General features: G+C 46.4%; 1 protein-coding gene across 2 annotated transcripts in view; it reads right to left on the bottom strand.

Moving 5' to 3' along the window:
• Positions 1-1283: 1283 nt before the first annotated feature.
• Positions 1284-24725, bottom strand: part of LOC119403616 (leucine-rich repeat and fibronectin type-III domain-containing protein 4) — a 102019-nt gene continuing 78577 nt past the window's right edge. Inside the window, exons 3-4 of one of the 2 annotated variants that reach the window (XM_037670538.2) lie at positions 7921-8050; positions 1284-2949 (exon numbers count right to left, since the gene is read on the bottom strand). In XM_037670538.2, coding sequence (XP_037526466.2) covers positions 2937-2949; positions 7921-8050 — 143 coding nt within the window. In that variant the 3' untranslated portion in view covers positions 1284-2936. The remainder of the gene's footprint in view (positions 2950-7920; positions 8051-24725) is intronic. The other variant, XM_049418635.1, reaches the window with a different exon arrangement.

The raw sequence follows: 24725 nt of genomic DNA, 5'->3' as shown, positions 1-24725 counted from the left end.
AGTCAGACTAATTTTTTTCTCAACCGGGCTCTCCCAGACTTAGGCTCACGGCTCGATCTGAGTCTCAGTGAGTCGACTCATGACTGAGTTTGCCGACCTATGCCATGAACTGAGGCCTCCCTTTCCATTCCACCGCAAGCCAAGAACCTCCGACTACCCGGAGCTTCTCCACAGCAATTGTGCTGCAAATAAATACGTTTTCACCACCACCAACAGTATTAAGCCACAGCTAGCACTTTCGTTGTGCATATGTAACTTTTCTTTTGTAATTAAACAAGAATATAAAAGAACTAGGAACAATTTATATTTGCATGCGTAATTTCAATGTAGTTCGGCGTAATTATCTGTGAACGCAAAGAAATACATGGATATGATTCATACACAGCTTGGCTCTAAAATACGTGAATCGAGATTTAGGTGCCCTCTGTACCGGTGCTATTCTCGATAGAAACTATGCTTCAAGGTAGAAGTGGCAGGCACAGGATGTGATACCACAGTAAGCGTATTAGATATTTGACGTATCGTTCTGTCTTCGGCTGTAGTTGGTTTTTATAGAAAGTTTATTTCTTATTACATAGTTCTTCATTGTTTTATATTTGTACAGTGTTGTTATCTTCTTTTCGTTTCTTTCTCCATCTAAGGAAGTTTTTTTTTACGTTGATGATTTACATTGACATTCATATATGCCAGTGTTGCTTCTTAGTGCTCATGATTGTGTGTGTGTGTGTGTGTTTTTTTCGTTCTTGTCTACCGATGTTGTTATGTATGGCGTATTTTTCATCAATCTTGTTGTAACCAATTGTTTATTGTGCACTACCATTTGGTGTTTAAACTATGTATACCCCTCCCCCCCCCCGACTGTAATGCCTGAATGGTGCTGTGGGTACGAGAGTAAATAAATAAATGAACAAACAAACAAACAAACAAACAAACAAACAAACAAACAAACAAACAAACAAACAAACAAACAAACAAATAAATAAATAAATAAACACAGGATTTTACGGCAAAACATGAGTGATCATTCGTATCTGTTTGGTCATGTAGGAATGCGCCATTTGACGCGAATAGACGCGCGAGCAAGCCAACAGTGGAATGCATTCCAGGAACACTAAGAAAATATTCAAAAAAATACCATACATTCAATAGATATTCAAAAATAGCATACACTTTTCTTAACAGGCTGTATAGTTTTACATAAATTTCAAAGCCTGCAAATATTTGCTATTCATTTTGGCATACTATCAGAGAGTCTTGGACACGAAGTACAATGAGCTCGGTGCATAAAATCATTTATTACTGTCATCATATTTACATGACCAGAAAACTGTGGCACCACGGATTGTTTCAGAGTAGCAACACTTTTTAAAAAAATATACAGGCATACGGTGCCAACTGTGACATCACTTAGCACAACAAGCACATATTTAGTGCAGAACCTGTGCGCTGTTAAACTTGATGGATAGAATGCCTCCCTTTAAAAAGCCTGCTCTTCGTTTCATGTAGCCCAGCCGTTCTGTGTGCATGATGTACTATGTTCTTTGTTCACTTCGGCTGTCCACTGAGAGACAAATTTCATGCTACTTTGGCTGCTACGATGTCCCAACCACTTTCATTGCCCAAAGATGGACTACGACTTTCATCATTCGTTTCTTTAAACAAAGCGTCGACAATGTCTACAGTCGTGATGTACAGAAATCTTCGATCCTGTTTTAATTACACTCCTTCATCCACTGCAGCTCAGATCTCCGTGTTCGTACTAACACCAAAGAAGTTCACAAAATAGAAAACTAATTAAATATTAGCGAAATGAAAAACAGAAGAATGTCAATGGTACACTCCTTGAAATTCGATGACTCTATTTATACCCAAGTTCTGCACCCACCTATGGGACCTCCACGAAGTGAAGTTCGATGCGCATCGCACGCGAGCTATGGACCGCACACGCAGCGTTATGAAACCCCTTGTGGCCATTCTAGAGCACCTTGTCTTCTATCAACTTGCCATTCTTTCAGATCTTTCTTCTCGTGACGCTGTGAACAGCTGCTACGGTGCACTAACGACCGCTTTTATTTCTTCATTCGAACACTAAACCACAGCTGCCGCTTGCTTCCTGCGACGGTTATTTTCTCCCAAGTTGATGTCAATTATAAATTTTTACTTCGTTATACACACACGTGTAGACCTAACAGTAATGACATGGCGATTCTTTCCTATGGTGCCCAAGCATGAGTTACAAAATGGCACAGTCAGGTGAGCTCGCCTTGCGAACATTAGACATCTCGTAGCGAACAGTTACGGCAGCTAATTTTCCGCTTCCTACCTACGTTAAGTTTGTTAAGAGACGGAAATAGAACCCCACTGTTTGCTGATGTCTTTTACGTTCAGTGTCGCCAGAGGGAGCCGTATTGATGAGTCGTGCCTAAGCGGCCCTCAGGTTCGCATTCATATCATCACACCACGAGAAAAAAAAAAAATCCGCACACCGGAATGTTGCGAAAACCTGCACTGGTGTACTCCCGCTCCTGTGCTCGGGCGTTCGAGTACGCATCACTGCTCACGGAAGTCATGCGCATATCAATCTCCGCATTCTAACGCGGAAGGCGCGGTGGCATCACCGGGAGTCACGCAGTCACACGACCTATGGCAATGCCAGCAAGCACGAGCCAAGCAGTCTATGGCACACATTTGTCTTGACTTGGTTTCCATCGGCCGAGTGGTGATTCAGCTGGTCCGCCCGGAACGAAGCGTGATGTGTCGATGAATTCTGATGTAACGCGAATATTCCTCTCTGAGGTACGAGGCGGCACTTGACTTGCCAGCCTAGCTCAGTCAGTGCCCGCTGATTGGCAATGGACTTCTTTGCTTTTGGCATTCGAAAGCAGTCGGTGCCTTGACTCGATCGTTGCGCACGCTGGCGAATTGATCGTCTGCTGTTATCTTCTCAACCTGCAACATAATAAAAATAATTTCCCATAGAGTAAAAGTAATTTCCCATAGTTACAGAGCTCAAACTGCATTCGTTTAGTGTAAAGCAACTCTTGAAAAAGTTTTGGAAAGTATTGGCGATATGTAGTCTACCTACGTCGTGCAGGCACTCTGTCTTGATGTTTTTGTCAAACGTAAGCCTGCATCAAGAGGAATGTCTGTGTGAACTTCGCGCGGTCTAATACCTAAGAGTTTTTCAATTAGCTTTTAGGTTAGAGCTTTATTTCTTTAGAGTATTTATGAAATGAAGTTGACTTCATAGATGCATCGTATAACTCGTCGATGTAGTAGTACCAGTATATCATCTTGGAAACGCAAACACAGGACCAAGGCTGATCCTGCGCCGGAGCGGTCCTCTATGTGATTGTTTCCCATGTATTCATTTTTCGTGCTGACTAGCTCTGCAAGGTACTATAAAGAGGTTTATTAGCAGTGGAATCACGCAAACGGGGAGTGGTCAGAAGCTTTCGTGGAAGTCAGCATCCACGAGCTCATTCCGGTGGCGATGCTGCTGAGGCACGGGAAATTACTGAGCACTACAATAGCATTAAAATCTTTCTTTAAAAATTAGTTATCATTCGTCCTACTGAATTAGGGAGTACAACTAAGATGACACATTACTAACGAGTAGCTGAATACATCAGCGGCCCAGAAAACGGGTGCAAATATGCAGGAACATATGTAAACCGTTGTCGAGAAAGTAACAATGAAGCAGAGTAGTACCCTTTCCAATGCATAAAATAAATAAATAAAAAGTCACAGTATCACCGCAAGGGCGAAGCAATGAATGTGATAGCAACAAATTGTAGTGTTATACGAAGTGAGGCTGGCAGCAAACTGTTTCGTATCCGATCTCGCTTAACTACAATACGCTTTTCATTCATTCATTCACAAAACTTTATTGAGAGTCCTGAAGCCCGGTCTCTTCAGACCGAGGCGGGCGGCGTCCACGTCGGCACCGTTAGGCCGAGCCTTAGGGCGCCATCGTGAACCCTCGGGACAGCCCGTAGTTGATCCTGATATGAACAGCTGGAGATCATCTTCTGCCAGTGAAGCCATTTTTCTTCGCCAACTACAATACGCTGGTGTAAGAGATTACGGCCGCTCCAGGGAGAGATGCTCTCCGCATAGTCACTTAGCGTTCAGAGCGCAGCACGTAGATGGGTGTACGAGCCGCCCGCTGTGATGGCTGTGGAGTAGCGCGCGCGCCAGCAACTGCGACCGCGCCCTTAGATTCAAATTTCAAAGTTGCTCCTCGCGCGACAACCCCCCCCCCCTCCGAGCGACGGAGGGTGTATGCGTCTTTCATGCTCGTTAAAGACGGGCGGGGCGTTTCCTGTCTCCTTCGATGGCAGCCCTCCCGAGCGGGGTGATGCTATCGCATGCACCCTCCGAGCGACGGAAATGGGCCGGCTCGCTTGATTTCTGCTTCGGCGGCGTTCGTCGCCCCCGCTCGCGCGCTTTTACCCGCGGTAGGACTTACGATGAGTGGGATGATTTTATCAATTTGGACTTCATACGGGAGGGACATGACGGCGCCGGCAAAAACCCGTCGAAACTGTCCATATAATTCCTATCGCAATAATAACAAATTAAATACAATTTTATTTGACTAGCGAGATGTAGCGCCCATGTTCGCAACCTGTTGCTTGTCCTCATGACCTTTAAAAGCGGTCTCATCGGAAAACTTTTACTTGAGGGCTTCTTTGCGTGTTGCAGCGGTGATTTGTATGGTGATTTTGCCCATTTTTTATGTAAAACAATTTTCGTAGCTCTATGGCACTGAAGAAAAAGTTTATTGCTTGTTCGTGTTATAACATGCCAATAATGATAGAAATAATGCAACTGTGCGTCGTACGCATTTAGTTTTTATATGTGAAGTACAAACGATTCGTATGAAATTGCCTGAACCTTTATATGTAGCAGGCTTAGCCACAGCCTCCACAGCACCGCGGAAGACCCAGTCTTAGGTAGTGATTCGCCCTTAGCCAAAATGGCGGCCGCAGATTCACCTGTCCGGTATCGTTCCCGGGTGCACTTTTAGACAAGGAAACGAAGCAGTTAATTTTGAATGTGTTTAGTACAGTGCGTAAGGAGCGCGGCTGAAGTGCAAGCATGAGCTCTCTAATTAAGAGAACGTCAGCGAGCGAACGCTGTACAAGTGGATAACAGAGCACGAGAAGTACGGCAAGGTGCTGTCACCCAAGACGCTATTTCGCAGTGGCGGGAGCTACTATCGAGAAAAGCCGCTGGGTGGATAAAGTCCGGCGATGTTTAACAGCCCGGGCTCAGGTCTCCCATGAGGGGACTTCAAGGCCTTGCCTCGCCGCCGCCTGTCGGGCCCACCGAACTGCTCACTCTTGTGTCTTGAAGTTGGAGCTGCGCAGAGCGGCGGCCCACTTCGACGCAAGAGCCTTTGGAACTACTGCATTTTGAGCTGCTGTGAAACGCCACTTTCATAACATGCGTGATAGCGTCGCTCTAGTTGCCTGACATAATTTGCAAATTGCACTCGGGTTTGCTGGATGACATCGACCTCGGTGTGCTGCGAAGAATTATATGCACAATTTATATAATAAAGGAAGTGTAATAGAGCAGATTCACCAACTGGTGCGCGCCCGCAGAAGAAGACCGGTGCTGCGATTGCGCGAGAGCATGTGCTGTTTGCGGACCTTTGGAGTGCTTTACCGGGCGGTCATTCTTCATCACTACCTCACCGCATCAATAAACCTCATCAATAAACGTCTCCGCATTTAGTAGACGTCGCTCAGATACCGCGAATCGATCTGGAGCTCTGCTCTCGCAAGTTGCCAGCGAGACCACCGGACAACACGACCGAAGCAGTCCCTTCGCAGCCAGCCCCACTGGCAGCCACGTCCAGCTGCGCCGGCGCTGCCCGTCAACGAGGCTCGACCATTTTCAGCGGAAGCGTTGAGCACGACGTCGAAGACTGGCTCTACTCGCACGAACGCGTAAGCGCAAGTAACAAGTGGGACGACAACTCTAAGCTCACCTTCGTGATATTTTACTTGGCTGACGTAACTAAACTTAGGTTGACCAACCATGAATCCGATATTTCAAATTGGTCAGCCTTCAAGACCCTTTTGACCGAAGTGTTTGGCAGACCAGAGCTTCGCAAACTCCGCGCTGACCAGCGTCTACACCACCGAGCGCAGCATCCTGCGGAAGCATTTCCCCAGTTACATTGAGGATGTGCGATAACTCTGCGAGCGGGTTAACCCCTCTATGACAAAAGACGAGAAGACACATTCTCAAGGGGATAGAGGATGGCGCATTCCCGATATGCGCCGTTAACGTTCCATCGCTCGCAAAAATCTCCCACCACCAGATTCGATCGCGGGCACCCCGATTGCAAACCGCAACATACGCCAGAGCACACTGACTAATCAGATCAAAGATTTTATTAGAGAGGAAGGGGCCCGCCCGCTGCCTAACAGCGACGTGCCTGGTGAAGCATGTGTCGCGAGGCCGTCAATACTGTTGCATACTATTGAATTAGATTTCCTGATTGCCAAACACTAAATCTCGTGTTTCCTTTTTTGTTGGGCATCACGTCTTTATATTCATGAGTATATATACGTGTGTGTCCTTCAATAAATACGAGTTGATAGCGCTGTGCAGTGTGCTCATTTTCTGTGTCCGCGTTTTGTGTCCACCCTTCCCTATTCCTAATGTGGACGAGACTTTGAGCAAAAGGCCGGCGTCAACACAGAATCGTACAAAATGTCACATGACCACCCGCGCACCTCGTTGCTCGAGGCGGGCGAGCAGCGCGTTCACATCGTGTATGTTGCATTCTCGTAGAAAAATTCAAAAAGCGGCGCTCGCATTATGTTAAAGGCACGTTAAGATGGCCACGACCGATCGTTTTCACCTTCTAGTCATCTTAGGCGAATGCGTAAGGGACCCGGTGAGTTTTCGAAAGGTGAAATAATGTGTCTTACAGATTATAAAACCAAGGACTTGTTTGAGGTTAATAATTCTTACGAAGGTCTAAAATCCGTTGTGAACACAACCGCTGGAAATATAATAAGTAATAATTACCGCGAACAAAAAGTCACAGCTTCGCCGCAACGGCGATGCAATGAATGCGATAGCAATAAATTGTAATGTAACGCGAAAAACGGAAAGCAGCTCGAAATTGCCAGCGCGTCGCTCGAGCCCAAAGGACGCACGAAAAGAACGCACACAGGACGAGCGCGAAGTAATGCGTCACAGCTCGACACTTGAAGCGCACTGCTCAAACATAAAGCAGGACGCACGAAACGAACGAACAGGTACGCACAAGACGAGCGCGAACTAATTGTCACAGTTGTTACTTATTTCTGTTTGAACAGCGCGCTCTTTTCGCAAACGCGGCCGCTGCAGCGAGCGAAGCGAAGCGCCACACCGGTCGCCCCTTCTTTCCTCGAGATAAGGGCACGAAAGCGACGACGCCCTGTAGAGCGAAGAGCAACGGCGTTTGCAGGAGCGGGGCGACGATCTTTAAAGCGCGCGCGCACGTCGCGCCATCTATGTGGCCACTAAGAAAGCATGCTGAATTACATGGTGTATATAAATAGCTCGCCGTTAGCAGGCTGAAAGACGGTGCTGTCGTGGCCTAACGTCTAATGCGGCGGGCTGCAAAGCGAGAGGTCGCCCGTTCGATTCCGCGCGTCGGAAAGAATCTCTGAATTATTTTCTTTGTGGTTTTTCTATATATATACATACTTATACATATACGGTGAATGACGGCGACGGGGACGGACATTTTCCAGCCGAGACTGTCCATATAATTGCTATCGCAATAATACAAGAAATCCTGGACTCATCTTAAGGTCGCTGTTAGCCCCTTATTATCCGCCTAGGCAGCTTCCTTTGTAAGATGATGCTATGACGTTAATCGCTAGTACAGGGTGTGTACGCGCTCACCTGCTGTCGTCCAGGTCACTAATTCTCGTGCCGGCCAAGTTAGGGGGCGTCGCACACGTGCCGCTGACTTTGTGACGCGCATTGCTCTGCAGCATCCACGAGATGGTTCCATTGCAGTCGATCGGGTTGTCTGCAACCAAACAAAACTCTTGGTTAGCAGTAAAAACGTTTGTACGAAACGAACTGCTGGGTTATGCGTTTTCTTAAAACTCAGAACCCTGTACCCCCACTATTATGTCTCCGGCCTTTCGATGTGTGTGCTCGTCTGTTTATACCCATCCACCAAGCTAGCCACATAGCACAAGCTGGATCATTTGGCTGGGTTCAATTATCGAAAATTTCCTCTGCGTACTATTAAAGCTATAGCGGTCGCAAAGCGTTGGTAGCAGCAATGAGAAATAACAGTTAGAGCGCGTAGCTTATGTGACCGTTAACTAAAATGTAGGAACCCGGAATGTAAGCGGCATGCGCCTAATTATGTTAGCATTGTTTTCAAATTGGCAGAAAATAATTTACCGAATGATTCTAATGGGTGCCAGCCAATCCCAAAGGGGTATGAAGTCTCCAAGGTAAGGCTATAAGCTGTTTTGTCATAATACTGTCACGTGTTTGTGACGGTGAAGAAGGCGGCAGCAAGACTGGGAATAAAGAGCTCTTTATATGGGCGAACATGTGCCCGGAAGATGAAAACTCAAGATACAAGCGATACACGCTGTGCACTAACAGCGGCGAGAACAGTCGTCGGCCGTCGAGTAATCTGATCATCGCTGGAATGCGTCGTCTTTTATACCTCAGTAATGGAACTTTTCAGTGTTATCGCTGGTGCTGGCTTAAGCTCTTGAATAATCAATCAATCAATCAATCAATCAATCAATCAATCAATCAATCAATCAATCAATCAATCAATCAATCAATCAATCAATCATTTATTTAACGTGCCCAGGAACAACCGTGAGGTCTTTGTGCAGGCGCACGCAAAAATAAAATTATTATTAATAATAATAATAATAATAATAATAATAATAATAATAATAATAATAATAATAATAATAATAATAATAATAATATTCTTTATTTTGGCACGTATACAAAGACATCGTTACATGCCACCGATAATTTATTCGTGTCCTGCGCGTAATCTTAACAGAATGATCTCAAACAATTGCGAAGCTTCTCAAACATTGCGGCGTGGTGTGCGCCGAGCGTTGCTAACGGCCTTTGTGGGTGAAACTCGAATACATCAAATTAAAGCAGTAAACACGTGTAGCAAGACGTATGCACCAAGAATGCCATGCATGCTGCGGTCGGACATGCAAGTGCACCTTTTCCTTTACTCTGAGATGGGTGTGAACAGACCCATCGACGCATTCAGCATTTGCAAACTGTGTATAGGAAAGACAAAATTTGTAATGCACAAGGGTTCTTGGTGGGCTAGTTGGTTCATGTTTTGCCACAACATAAAATTTAGGTTGAAGTTTTTAATAAAATGTGCAGTGCAGCTAGATAAAAAATTATGGACATTTTATTACAGAAAAAGGTCCCATGGTGTAAACACTGTAGGGGGACCTTATTATAATGTTAAAGAAAAAACAATGCCACTCAACAGCAAAAAAAGAGCAGCACAATATTCAGAATACAAAGTAAAAAAATGAATAACGTGGGCAATCCACATATTTAGGTAAACAATAATATAATGAAAAACAAAAAGATAGGGAAAAGGAACTGTAGCAAAAAACAAAGGCAACAATAATCAGAACGACAGAGCTGCAGTAGTGTTTGAAGGATATTCAACAAACGGTGCTATAGGTTAAGCATGAAATTGCGAAGCTGAAGTTTGAATGACGGTAAAGGAAAATTACACTTCATTTATATGCCAATAAATTTCAAAGTTTGATTCAAACGAAAGGTAACCTTTGTGAACCATAGTTAATTCGGACCTTAGGAAGTAAAAAAATTGTTATTCATGGGAAAGCGCGTGCTATTTGAGTTAGTAAGGCTTTCGATATGAGAACAAATTTCAGAAGGCTATGGTCCTTGACTGTTGGATAAGCAAATGTGCAGACATTAAGTTTGATTAGATTGTGAATATCAATTGATTGATTAGAATGTCAATGTCAGTTTCATTAGACTGTCATGTTTAGCTCACGGTACAGCTCAGTAATATGAGAACGTCGGTTGCTCCAGGTAAGAATACGAGTGGCTTGATTTTGTATATGTTGGAGGAAAGAAAGATGGCAGTGATATGTTTAACCCCATGAAGCAATGCAATAGTCAATATGACTTTGAATGAATGCATAATGTGAGGTGATAAAAGTAGCCAAGTCAAAATAAAGCTTTTAGTAATGCTCTAAGACGTTTTCGCTGCAGTTCATCAATATGCGAGCTGAAAAGTTGTACGATTGTAAATTATTGTTAGCTGGAGATTTCAATCTCCCGTACGTTAACTGGAACTTACTTACCCCAACTGGGCGTGATCGGGCGCTTTGCGCTTCCCTGATCGACCTGACGGTTTCTTTTGGGTTAACTCAACTTGTAGATACTGTAACACGCGAGGACGCAATATTGGACCCTGTATTTGTAAACCAGCAACTCTTAACGCACGGTGTAAAATGTGAAGTCATCGAAGGGTTATCTGATCATAAAGCTGTTGAAGTTGCCTTGAACTTAGTGTGTCCCCCTCAAAGACCTGAGATCAAAACTGTTTTGAACTTCTGTAAAGCTGACGACACTTCCGTATTGGACACTTTAGCCTCATCTTTTGATGAATTTGTACGTTGTAGCGAATTTTGCAATGTAGATACGCTGCTTCTTAAGTTTTGTGACATTGTGCGTGAATGCCTATCAAAGTACGTGCCTCAAAAATATATTAAACGGAATCCAAGACATCCATGGTATAATAGAGATATAATTCAGCTCACTCGTCGCGTAAAGCGCTTACGTAAGAATCGTCATTCCAGGTGTGAGGAAAATGTTTCTTCATTTAACACATTGAAAAGTAAATTAGGCGCTAAAATGAAAGAGGCTAAGAACTACTACTTTAGCAATACTTTGGCTACATTTATGAAAAAAAATCCATCCAGGTTCTGGAGATCGATTAGTCCTGCATCGTCTACACCTTCATCATTCATTGTTAATGACCAATCCTGCTCAAATCCTGAAGCTATAGCAAATGCCTTTAATAATTACTTTAAATCTGTTTTTTCTACTGATAACGGCATCAATCCTTCATTTACTGCATGCAGCAACCTGCCTGCTCTTCCTGGTCTTGAAGTAAGCTCCTCTGGAGTACATAACCTGATATTAAATCTTGATGTTACGAAAAGCTCTGGCCCAGATGGTATTCCAAATATGTTTCTGAAAAGGTATTCAGAGTGGTGTGCTAATTATCTTACTGTAATATTTAAAAATCAATAAGCTCTGCAACAGTTCCCCAGCTGTGGAAATTAGCAAACGTCGTGCCTGTATTTAAGTCCGGAAACAAGCAAATAATACCAAATTATAGGCCAATATCTTTACTTTCTACCAGCTCTAAACTTTTGGAGCATATCATTCATAAATACATTGTAGAATACCTAAATGCACACAATATACTTTCCCGATCCCAGCACGGCTTTCGTGCGGGCTATTCTACTGTCACGCAGTTGCTTGAATTTACGCACGACATTGCTTCTTCCCTTAATGACCGAGGACAGATTGACGCCATATTATTGATTATTCTAAGGCCTTTGACTTGGTTTGCCATGCTAAACTTTTAGTTAAACTTCGCGCATTTTTTGGCGACAATAAGCTAGTTGACTGGATAGCAGATTATTTGCGGTCACGCACACAATTTGTTACGTTTAACCGCGCGAAGTCATCTTATGTACAAATCACATCAGGGGTGCCCCAAGGTTCAGTCCTTGGGCCGCTCTTGTTTATTATCTATATAAATGACGTAGCAGAAATTATCGGTGACACTCAAATTAAACTTAGAATGTATGCAGATGACTGCGTTATCTATAACACCATCTCAAATGTTGAAGATCAGGAAGCGCTTAACAGAGTTTTTTCATTGTTTTGTAACTGGAGTGAAACCTGGCAAATGTCTATTAATTTCAAAAAGACTGTAGCCATGACCTTTTCAAATAAGAAACAGCCTCTTAATTTTATATATAATAATGATGGTGTCACTCTAGCTCGTGTCACGGAGTTTAAATACCTTGGTGTAACTTTGACAACAAATATAAAATGGCACACGCATGTCGAGACAATCTGCAACAAGGCTCTTCGAAAACTTTGGTATCTCCGACGTACGTTAAGCAACTCGACAAAAGAATGCAAATTGACAGCGTACAAGACCTTGGTCAGGCCTATACTCGAATATGCGTCGGTTGTTTGGTCACCTCACCACAAACATGACATAGCTATGCTAGAATCTGTTCAAAAAAAAGCAATAAGGTTTATTTTGCGTCGCTATGACCGGCGGTTCTCGCCTAGTGCGCATGCGCATATTTTATCGCTGCAGCCTCTCGAACATCGGCGCACTTGCGATCGAATCATCCTCCTGCATAAGATAGTTCACACCGGCTTAAGTGTACTAGCACCCATTTCTTTTGTTGCAGCTTCTGCACGCCGTACGCGACGATTCAATTCCCTAAATATTATGCCGTTTAGAGCTAGTCTTGATTGTTTTAAGTTTCCCTTTTTCCGCGGACCGTGGATCTATGGAATGAGCTTGATGGGTCTCTGCGCAGACTCGATGCTCAGCAATTTGAAAAAGAGTTGCGAAATCATGTATTTTGTTAAATTGTATTTTTTTTCTTCATTGTGTTGAACATCTGTATCCACTCCTGCTATGTCTCAATAACTGAGACAGCAGTATTTGTAAATAAATAAATAAATAAAATAAATTTTAATCGGGAATTGAGCCTAATTGCAAAAAAAAACGAACAATAATCTGATAGATGAATAGATTGTGTGTTAATATGAAGAGGCATAACTTGGGCGTTATTTATTGACCTGAAATTAAAAATTAAGAACCCAGTTTTGGAGGATATATCAATAGCTTATTTGTAGCCCACCATGGACTAACGTTAACAAGTTCAGAATTAAGGGTTGTTGGAAGGTTGCTTAGAGAATTAATCGAACATAAAAGAGTTGTGACGTGGTTAGGCACTGCGGAAGATCGTTATCGTAAAGTAGAAATGAAAGCGGTCCCAGAATTGAGCCTTGTGGGACGCCGATGTTAATTATTGCTTTGTGGAATGGATGCTGGAGATGGATATTAATTGCTCTCGGTCAGATAAGTGACTAAGAACAAGATTCAGACAGTTGTCACCAATGTCATAACATATAAGTTTAGAGATGAGAATGTCATGGTTAAGTGTGTCAAAAGCTTTAGTTAAACCTAAAAAAAACAGAACCAACGAAGTTACTCTCGTCAATTTCTAGTTGGAATTTTTCTGTGGAGTAAATGAGGGCTGAGTTAGTCGAATAGTCTTGTCTAAACCCAAATTGTTTCGGCTGAAATAGGTTAACAAGGTCTGGGCTCGAGCTAGTTGATACTCGATGCTCTACTACTTCTTGCGCGAAAAATTTTTCTTACACAAAGGACGAGTCTGTGGACGAAGAAGAACAGCACTGACCAAAGTAAAACTATTCTTAGGTAGACGTTTCGGCTCCCACACGGGAGCCTTGTTCACAACGAAAAGTCTTTTTAAGAATATATTTTGACTTTGGTGGGCGCTGTGTTTTCTTCGTCCATGTCATTCCCCGGCCAGGCGGGATTATGCCAAACTCTTGAATTCAGGACGAATCTGTGTCTGTTTCGTCCTTTGTCTAAGAAAAACTTTTCGCGCAAGAAGTAGAAGAGCAATGGGTTAAATTTTGTTAGGTATCTAGACAGTCGAATATGCGTTACCTTTTCAATTACTTTGCTAAAATTGGGAAGAACGGATATTGTCCTGTAATTAGAAATTAAGCATCTGCCAGCAGTCTTAAATACCGAAATAACCTCACTCATATTTCACTCACTGGAAAACACACTGATTCAAAAATTAGATTGATTATGTAGGTGACCACATCCGCAATCACATCCCAAATTCACAGCTGAATTTCAATTCAAAGAAATAGACAAGCACGATATTTGCATCACAAGACGCGTTGAAGGTAATTTCCTCCCTGGCTTCTAGATACTCATAAGATTGCTTGCCACAAGAAATACTAAACTAGGACGGAGGATATCCAAAATGTGGCCGCACTGGTGCACCTAAAATATCTTGTGAACGCTTCTAAATCTCCTTGCAAATGACCTTAATGTCAGCAGCGTTCCTCGCTTATTATATGCTGCATATACTGGCAGTGTATGTTTAGAATGTTCTGGTCTGCGAAACCATTCTATTGGGTTGTCACTGATGACCCCGCTGTACCTATATGCCAGACACTGCAGAGACGTTTTTCAAAGAAGAGCGACATGTTTAGCAGCGGAACGATAACCGACTAATATCTCCGCCATTATGACAGGTGCTAGACAAAACCTCCGCGATGCAAGGTCGCCAGACAATATTATCGCACTCGTGGAGCTCGGCCGCTATTTGTTAGACCCACTGTCAACACTTATCTGTGAGCAAAGCGAAAACTGGGGGAGGTTCTTGCACGTCTTTCCCGTTGCTGAGCACGCCGATGCAGATATCTTGTAAGGTATAAACGACTTAAATCAATGCGCTAAACAAATCTTCGGTGGCATACTTGCTGAACGTTTATGCCACAGATACTACATACGGCATATCCCGGCCGCGGCGGCTGCATTTCCGATGGAGGCGAGAATGTTTGAGGCCCGTGTACTTAGATTTAGGTGCACGTTAAAGAACCCCAGGTGGTCGAAATTTCCGGAGCCCTCCACTACGGCGTCTCTCATAATCATATCGTGGTTTTGGGACGTTAAACCCCAGATATTATTATTATTATTATTATTATTATTATTATTATTATTATTATTATTATTATTATTATTATTATTATTATTATATTATTATTATTATTATTATTATTATTATTATTATTATTATTATTATTATTATTATTATTATTATTATTATTATTATCATTATTATTATTATCGCTACATACGGTATACGGCCACTGCATTATTAATGTATACAAAATATGCCTACGCCGGATGATCTACGCTGAAAATATTTTTACTGCGTTCCAGCGACGTTTTCAAATATGGCAGATGTGGTTGCGGTATAACAATCAAGAATGTGTGAAATCCGCCATGTCAGAAAAACCGCGGTCGCCTCGAGAGCATACGCCCCGTATTTAGTGTTGGCCGGATCGAATGCAGCCGCCGTTGTTAAGGAAATGCCATGCTAAGCTCGTGACAGCGTGTGCTGGGCGAGCGCGTGGCTGGGCTCCTAGGCTAAAACGCGTCTGGAATAAACGTGTGTCCACGTGACTCAGCCGCTTGCCTTCTCGCTCGTCCATGATGGGCGCCACTTGGAAAACCACTAGCATCTTAATGAACAGAGATGTAGAAGAACGGTGATGTGACAGAGTTGGTTTACGTACATTTCAGAGTATCTGCAGTGCGAGCGTTTAAGTGCTCAAGTGCGGAATGAAAGGTAACGCTGTCCATCTGTTCCTTTCGCTACGTCACCTTTCTTTCAGCCCTTACGCCTTGCGCTGTAGATTTTGCAAATTCAAGAGACGTCCCCCGTCCTGGTGATTTGTTACTAACGTAAGTCTCGAGGGGGCGCTCTGAGGTCGCCTTCTTTTGTCTCCACCTGCTCCGTCCCCAACCCCAGGAAGGTTAAAATTGCTGAGCATATCATTCATAAGTGCACATTGTCTGTTAGTTCTCATTATCATTGGTCTAAAAAAGAAAAACGAGCCCTTAAAAATTTTCCTTCTTTCGTTGAGCATACGCGAGGCAGTCGCGATGGCCGCTCCAAAAGAAAAGTAATGCTTTCGCCGCAAGGGCAATACGATTAAAGGGACAGACAACACATTTTTCTGGACCCAGTTTTTTACGGCGCAACGAGAAGTTTCTCCTCTATAGTGGTTGAAGCTGCAGGGGTTGATTCCAAAAAAGGCGTGGAAGTTTTGGAAGCAGAATTTTTTGTTCCTAGAAACCACTAAAAAGTTCGAGTCCCTCTTCCAGCAACGCTGTGAAGCGATAGCGATGCCGGTAGCCCTCATCGCAAACTGTTCATTGCGCTCAAGGTTCTTTTTTCACAAGAGTGAGGGCAACAGTGGTTAACCACCATATTGCCATTTTCAGCCTTTTTTAATACAAAAGCAGATAGAATATGTTTTCCGAACGTTCGTCGTCACGTGAGGTTCCTTTACCGCCTCGCGTACCAGGCGCACGTGACCTCCGCGATTAGCTCCTGCAACGCGCGACTGCGCGTCACCGGTGCTAATTGTGGAGGCCATGAGGCGCTCTTCGTACTTCTCCATCTCGTCGGCAGGTGCCACTAGGCCCTCAGCTAACAATGTTCATGCTTCTGCTCATGAGCATCGGATAATACGTGAAGCAAGGCGGCGCTACCTTTTTTCTCAGTACAAACGAGGGCATATATGCACGTTTTAAGTTAGAAAACATTATATAAAAACGTGTGCTGCAGTTCAACGCTATTAGAGAGACAAATAAGAATATACGCAGGTAAAAGGTGACGTGATCAGGATCATATGCATCTTCACATTTCTGCCGCTTGGGGCGCAAAAAGTAGTTTTGAGTGAAGAAATAAAAAAATATAAACCCGCATTTCACGAGAAAAACAGGGTTCGTTCTAGCCAATAAAATAGAGAATCTTTCCATTAGTGTGGCTATCTCAATTGTTCTGAGTCGTTGTCTGCCCCTTTCATACGAAAGCAACAGATTGGAATGTTATATATTGTCGCGACGTCAAGAGAGAGGTCGTAACGCACAGATCAAGAGAAGAACAGCAGGTCAGAGTTTTTAAGTGCGAATGCACTTTATAAGCGAGCCTGAATCCGCCGTCCCATAGCAACGGCGCGAGGAGCGGAGAGGAGCGTCTGTAGCAACGGCGCAGCGACGTCACGCCCCACGTGACTGCTCGCGCTCCGCCCTCCGCTCCGTGGCTGCGCGCGCCCCGCGCATTGCCTGTGGTGATGAAGGCCGGCGGCGAGACGCCGAACGAAAGCGTGCGAAGCGAGCCGAGCACCCCGAAGCCGATCTGGCGCGGGGACGCGCGATGCGTGAGCGAGCGCGGGCCCTCGAATTCGATCGGCCGGACGCGCGCTTCAAGCGAGACTTCCTGGACCGCAGCTTCGAATATAGCTGCGCGGTGTGCGATCGACTGTGGTTCGACAACAACCTGAGCCCCATCTCGGGCGTGCGCAACGCTGCCAACAAGTTCAACGCGTTGCGGGTTCTTTGGAACGAGTTCGGAAGACAGATCATCATCATCAGTAAAAGTGCTTTGCACTTAAAAACGGCCAGACCTCCGTGGGTCGGCTGGCGCGTGCTCTCTCGCTGCCGTCTCCTTCGCTCGGCTCTGGAGTTTAGTCGCGCGCGCCCCCTCATAGCATCACCCCGTGCTTCGCACTTCCTCATACTCCCCTTCGGGGAAATGCGGGTTTTTTTTTTTAATACCGCGCGCAGCGAGCTCTTCTTCTTTCTTCCTTTCTATCTTCTGCACGCAGCGTATGCCCATTTGTGTTGTCGTCGTCTTTCTTATTGCATGCACGTGGCATTTGCCTCCCTCCGAAAGAGGCATCGTCCCGATGCGCAACCTAGGCGCTCTACTTAGCAAAGCACACACATATGCAGTGGAACCCACACAATACACGAGATTTAGCTGGATAGGTACGGTTTCATCCGCAGGACGTGAACGACTTCGGGTGAATGTTTCCGGCGACTGGAGCTGCAATCACTGTCGGGAACGACCTCGTAGTTGACGTCGTTCAAGCGTCGGGTGACTCTGTATGGCCCAAAGTATCGTCTTAGCAGTTTTTCACAAAGTCCGCGTCGATGTATTGGTATCCAGACCCATACTTTGTCGCCTGGTGTGTAGCTAACGAATTTGTGTCGTAGGTCGTACCGTTTCGCATCTTGATGTTGTTGATGACAGATGCGTACGCGGGCAAGCTGTCTGGCTTCCTCGGCGCGCTGAGTCAATTCTTCGGCGTCTGTATGAATGTCGTCACACTCGTGCGGCAGCATAGCGTCCAACGTTGTCGTGACTTCGCGACCATGGATCAAACTGAACGGTGTCATGCCGGTAGTTTCTTGTCGAGCGGTATTATAAGCGAAGATCACGTAAGGCAATATCTGATCCCAGTTTTTATGTTCAGTGTCGACGTACATGCAGAGCATGTCTGTGAGGGTCTTATTAAGGCGCTCCGTTAGTCCGTTTGTTTGGGGATGGTATGCAGTTGTTCTACGGTGAGCCGTACCGCTGAGCCTGAGAACCGACTCCAAAAGCTCTGCGGTGAAGGCAGTTCCTCTGCCTGTGATCACAACTGTTGGGGCGCCGTGCCGAAGGACGACGTTTTCTATTAAGAACTGAGCCGCTTCTGCTGCTGTGCCCCGCTGCATAGCTTTAGTCTCCGCGTAGCGGGACAGGTAATCGGTGGCGACGATAATCCATCTGTTCCCCGCAGTAGAAGTTGGGAATGGGCCTAGGAAATCCATTCCAATTCGGGCGAATGGTTTTGCTGGTGCTTCGACTGGATGCAAGAGACCGGCTGGCTTGCCAGGCGGCGCCTTGCGTCTTTGGCGGTCGGCACAAGTCTGCACGTGATGTTTAACGGCAGCAGGTAGCTTTGGCGAATAGTACTTGCTTCGCAGTCGGCACAATGTCCGGGTGTAGCCTAGGTGACCAGAAGTGGCTTCATCATGGCACGCGTTCAGAATTTCTTTTCTAAGTGATTCAGGCACGACGAGCAAGTACGCGCTGCCGGTGGGAGAAAAGTTTTTCTTGCACAGAACATTGTTCCGCAAGCAAAAAGACGGCAGTCCTCTGGCAAATACTCGCGGCGCGTCATTGCATCTTCCTTTTAAGAAATCGATGAGCGGTAATAGCTCTGGGTCGCCGCGCTGCTCTTGTGCAATGGTGGCCGTGTTGACGACTCCCAAGAATGCAGCGTCCATGCTTTCGTCATCAATAGCGGCAGGCTCGACAGGCGACCGCGAGAGACAATCGGCGTCAGTATGCTTCTTCCCGGATTTATAAATAATGGTCATGTCAAACTGTTGAAGCCTCAGACTCCAGCGCGCCAAACGGCCAGATGGGTCTTTCAGGTTAGTAAGCCAGCAAAGAGAATGGTGATCGCTGACAACCTTGAACGAGCGGTCGTACAAATATGGACGAAATTTAATTACCTCCCACACCACGGCGAGGCACTCCTTCTCGGTTGTCGAGTAGTTCTCCTCCGTGCGAGAGAGAGTTCTGCTGGCGTACGCTATTACTTTTTCAGAGCCGTCTTGCCACTGCACGAGCACGGCACCCAGACCCACATTGCTGGCGTCGGTGTGGAGTGCTGTAGGGGCTTCCTGGTCGAAGTGCGCAAGAACTGGTGGTGCTTGCAAGCGTTGACGTAGTTCGTTAAATGCCATTTGCTCCTTTTCGGCCCAAAGGAAGGGAACGTCCTCTCGTGTGAGTCGTGTCAATGGCACTGCAATAGATGAAAAGTCCGCGATGAATCGGCGGTAATAGGCGCACAGCAGCACCTCACTGCTTTTTTGTCTTGTGGTGCAGGAAACTTTGCCACAGCGTCTATTTTGTCCGGGTCAGGTCGAACACCCTCGTGACTGACGACGTGGCCTAGGAAGCTGTGTTCACTGAAGCCGAAGTGGCATTTTTCCGAGCGTATAGCTTGGAGAACAGCGCATAGCCGGCTTAGGTGTTCCTCGAACGTTGCCGAAAATACAGTAACGTCGTCTAGATAGACCAAGCATGTTTGCCACTTCAGGCCTGACAGCACGGTGTCCATTAGACGCTGAAAAGTGGCTGGCGCTGAGCATAACCCGAATGGAAGCACCTTAAATTCGTAAAGACCATCGGGTGTCACAAAGGCAGTTTTTTCACGATCTCTCTCGTCGACCTCTATCTGCCAATAGCCGCTTCGCAGGTTCATGGATGAAAAGTAGCGCGCATCGATCAAGCGAGTCGTCTATGCGTGGCAGCGGATAGACGTCTTTCTTCGTGACTTGGTTTAACTTGCGGTAATCTATGCAGAAGCGCAAGGTGCCGTCTTTCTTTTTTACCAAAACCACAGGGGATGCCCAAGGACTTTTCGAAGGCTGTATGACGTCATCCTCGAGCATCTTCTGTACTTGTTTTTGAATCTCCTCGCGTTCTTTCGGAGCCACACGGTAGAGATTTTGTCGGATTGGTCGCGTGTCATCTTCAGTAATTATTCGATGCTTGGTCAATGGTGTTTGCTTGACCTTTGACGTAGACGAAAAGCAATCGTGGAACTGGTGTATCAATTCCAATAGGCGTTTCCTATCTGATGGCGACAGCGCAGAGGAGACGTCGACAGATAAAGGAGTCGAGGCAGGGTCAGTCGCGTCGTCCGGTTGCAAGGCGAAACAATGCCTTGCTTGGTCTATGTCGTCGTAGTAAGCAATTGCGGTGCCCTTCGGGATGTGACGGCGCTCGTTGCTGAAGTTCGTGAGGAGCACTTCTGCCTGCCCATCAGTCAGTGCCAAGACGCCTCTTGCGATGGAAACGCTTTGCGTAAGCAACAGCGTAACTATTTGCTCTGCTATCACATCCTTATGGCATTGCCTTTCACATGACACCGACACAAGGCAGCAGGATCTCGGCGGGAGCGTTACATCGTCGGCTACTCGCAAACGCCCGTGTGGTTCGTCAATGGTGGAGTCGACATATGGATGTGCTGAAAACGTCACCATACGTTCTGGGATGTTGATGACGGCGCCGTGATCTCGCAGAAAATCCATGCCCAAAATGAGCTCTCTACAACACTCTGGCAAAATGACAAAAGAGGCGACGAAGCTAGAATTACCGATGAGGAGCCGAGCGGTGCATTTACCCGTGGGAGTCATTAGGTGACCCCCAGCACTTCTTATGTGCGGCCCTGTCCACGGTGTCTTGACCTTACGAAGGCGGTTGGCGAGCTCTTGCCGCATAATCGAGAAGTCAGCGCCTGTGTCAACCAGTGCTGTCACATGATGTCCGTCTATGAGCATACTGAGATTGACCCGTACGACTTCGTCGGCATTAGTATTCGTCGTTGTCGTCGTCGTCATATCGTCTTCTTTCGGCGGTAGGGGGGACTTTTCGGCGTCTCGACGATTGGCAACCTTGCCCCCGGAGGTCGCAGCAGTTAGTTTCCCCGGCGTGGGCTAGGGGAACGGCCTCTGGCGACGTCTGCGTAGCTCTGGCGGTTCGGGGAAGTCTGACGCACAGGTGACGGAGATTGCCAGCGACGACGTGGTGAAGTTACTTGGCTGGTCGGCAGGCGATCACCGTCGTTGGCCCGATGGTCTTCAATGCCAAAAGATGCAGGGCGAGAAAAGTTGCCAAACCCAGAATCTCGATGGTGGCAGTAGCGGAGAATGTGGCCTGGTTCCCCGCAGTGGAAGCAAAGGGGTCGACGGTCGGCCGTTCGCCACAAGTCGGTTCTGCGAACTGGTGGTCGTCTCACAGAATCCCGTTGCCACCAAGGCACGGCAGCGGACCGTGGCTGGAAGGGCCGTGGCTGGAAGGGCGCTGCCTCAGGTGTGGGCGAAGGCCGACGAATCACATCAGCATAACTCGGACGTGGCTCCGGACATGGTGCGGGTGATGTGAACGCTTGCCTCAACTCCTGGCGCACGATTTCGGCAACAGAAGCGACTGGTGGCTCGGTGGAAGGAACGCCAAGGGCCCGAAGTTCCTCACGCAGTATTTCCCTGATCATCTGTCGTAGGGAACTTTCGCAAACGGCAGCGTTCTGAGCCGCAGCGCTTACTGGCGTGTGGCTGGGCAGGCGGTCGTAGTGGCGGCATCCTTGTTGCAGTGCCCGCTCGATGACAGTAGCCTCTTTTATGAATTCGTCTATTGTTGTTGGTGGATTTCCTACGAGGCCCGCGAAAAGTGGTTCCTTTACTCCCCGCATCAGATGACGCACCTTCTTCGACTCAGGTATGTCAGGGTCAGCCCGGCGGAACAGGCGGGCCATATCCTCTGCGAACATCGCTACGGTTTCGTTAGGTTTTTGCACGCGGGCTTCAATCAGTTGCTGTGCGTGATCCCGCCGGTCCGAGCTCAGGAATGTTTCGAGCAGCTTCTGGCGGAAATTGTCCCAAGTTTGGAAAGTGGCCTCCCTGTTTTCGTACCATGTACGAGCGCTATTCTCCAGCGCGAAATAGGCACGGCCAAGCTTTTGTTGTTCGCTCCAGCGATTGAGCACAGCTACCCGTTCGAACTGTTCGAGCCAGTCCTCGACATCCTCATACGCTTCCCCGCGGAAAACTTCGGGAACGCGAGGATGCTCAAGTGTCACCTGGGATGGAAAGAGATCCGCCGACGTTGTAGGCGCTGCCATGCTGGTAAGAGGAGGGACAGCCGAGAACTCCGGACTTAGGCCTAGTAGGCGCCGGCTGAATCGGTGCACTGGAGTCGTGACAAAAGGTTGAATCTCCGGACTGGGCGTACGGGTCCGAATCAGGCTTTCCTGCATCAGATTGCAGGCTCCAGCACCTCCACCAGTGTCGCGACGTCAAGAGAGAGGTCGTAACGCACAGATCAAGAGAAGAACAGCAGGTCGGAGTTTTTCTAATACCGCGCGCAGCGAGCTCTTCTTCTTTCTTCCTTTCTATCTTCTGCACGCAGCGTATGCCCATTTGTGTTGTCGTCGTCTTTCTTATTGCATGCACGTGGCAATATATATAACTAGCTCAACTTACCACTCTTCTGAATGTTATACGAAGTAAGGCTAGCAGCTCACTCCTCTAGAATCTGACCGATGTAACTGAAGAAAACATTGGCGTAAAAACGTGGCTTCTGCAGCAAGCGAAGTGGCCTTCGTGCTGCATGTGGCTTCAATGCAATCTTTTGGATGAGAGCACACCGCATATAGAAATATGAGCCGACTGACGGTGCCTGTAAAGATACGGCGCGCGCGAACGTGAGCGACGGCGTCCTGACGATCAAAGTACGCGGTTTCTGCCATAGTTGTTTTGATCTGGTCTGAGCATTACCTTGTCTATGACGAGAGACAACACAAAAGTGTGCAAAGCGTTTCGCTTTGTCGATGACTTCCTGTTTTTAGTTGACTGCACTCCAGCTGACATAGAGGCGAAGGTTGACGAGGTGTTGCCCGCGATTAAGGAATGTCTTGCGCCCCTTGAAGTGACTTGTGAACTTCCGCAAGGGGGCGCTATTCGTTTTTCGGACATCCGGTTATTTTTCTGAGAAGAGCACGCATGCTGGGGATGGGCCGCGAGCAAATAAGCCTCTTCTTTCTTTTGTCTCTGCGCGCTTAAAGCTCATTAAAGGGACCCCCTAGCACTTTTCCCGAGCTCATTGTTTTACATTTTTTACTTCTGGGTTGCGTAGACTGAAGGCTGAAGAGATTAGTGCAGCAAGAACGGCAGCGATAGGTGCACGCAGTCCGAAGTTATTCGGCCTAGAACACTCAAAATACAATAAAATGGAGGACTACCCTCAACTCGATTTTCGCGGGGTCACTTGACCACGTTTAACTCACCCTGTGACGTCTGATGGCGCCCCAATGAAATGAACTGAAAGATCCTACGTACGGGAAGCTTGCATACAATGTTGCCCGCTCTTTCCAACGTAATGATGACGCCGTTGCAATAGTAACAAACAATGTGGTGCATTAAGAGTGAACTGCACGTGCGAAACGAGGCAGATCGCAAACGCCTTTATCACGTTTTGTAGTTTTAGTCATCTTTCTTGCTACGAAGGCGTCTATATCAACCCTCTTACATTTTTTCCCCTTCAGTTTTTTCAAGCAACGGCGCCTGGAGCATCCCCAGAGCGTTTCCTCCAGCGCCGTGGCGTTCGGCGCATTCTTTGCCGGGCGCTGCAGTTTTAAAGCTGAAAAAGTCTAACATCGTTCGTCTAGTTGGTGTTCAGTGACAAAAGCATGCTAAAGAAGAACTAAACCCAATAATAACCCCTTTTGTGATGCAACGCCGTTATTACTTCCAACGTTACATTTATCCATTCATAGGCCAGCGCTCATCTTCGTCATTTCCGCCCGCAATAGTTCCGGCGAGCGCCGCTACGCGTTGATGCGGTCGGCAGCGATGTAGGCGCTTCAAAAAAAGCGTCGGAGGGCCCCTTTAAGAGAGGCTTCGCGAACTCATGTTTTAACAAGGGTAGATACTTGGCCTTGTTGGTGCGACATATTCATATTGTAAAGCGCAGAACTGGAATGACAAGGACGGGACAGGGAGTTTAGCGTTTGTGTGTGTGTTACTCCCTGTCCCTTCCTTGTCATTCCAGTTCTGCGCTTTACAATATGAATCATGTTTTAAAGATGCCCTGACCAAATCGTATCATCACAACATGGGGTCCAGTTTTGAGACCCAAAGCAAGCGTATAACCGAAGCAGGCTATCCGATTCAGCTAAAGGCCTCCGTTGCCGAACGCATTCTCAAAGATTCACGCGATGAAAACAGGCATGAAATTTTGGCGTACTCGGGCTGCAGAATAGGTGTGATCCCTCATATCCGCACTATTTCCCCCACTCTTGGAAAAAAAGGTCGACATATTCACTAACTAAATGCTAGCCGTTTACTCGTCACAAAAAGCACTAGCCTCTTAGTGAAGCTAGTAAAATGCAGGTTAGTGAAATTTCCTACCCAGTAAGTGAGT

This window comes from Rhipicephalus sanguineus, chromosome 8 (genome assembly GCF_013339695.2).
Source record: "Rhipicephalus sanguineus isolate Rsan-2018 chromosome 8, BIME_Rsan_1.4, whole genome shotgun sequence".
Taxonomy (NCBI): Eukaryota; Metazoa; Arthropoda; class Arachnida; order Ixodida; family Ixodidae; genus Rhipicephalus; species Rhipicephalus sanguineus.
The sequence above is the reverse complement of the archived record's forward strand: the minus strand, read 5'-3'. Positions and strand labels throughout refer to the sequence as shown.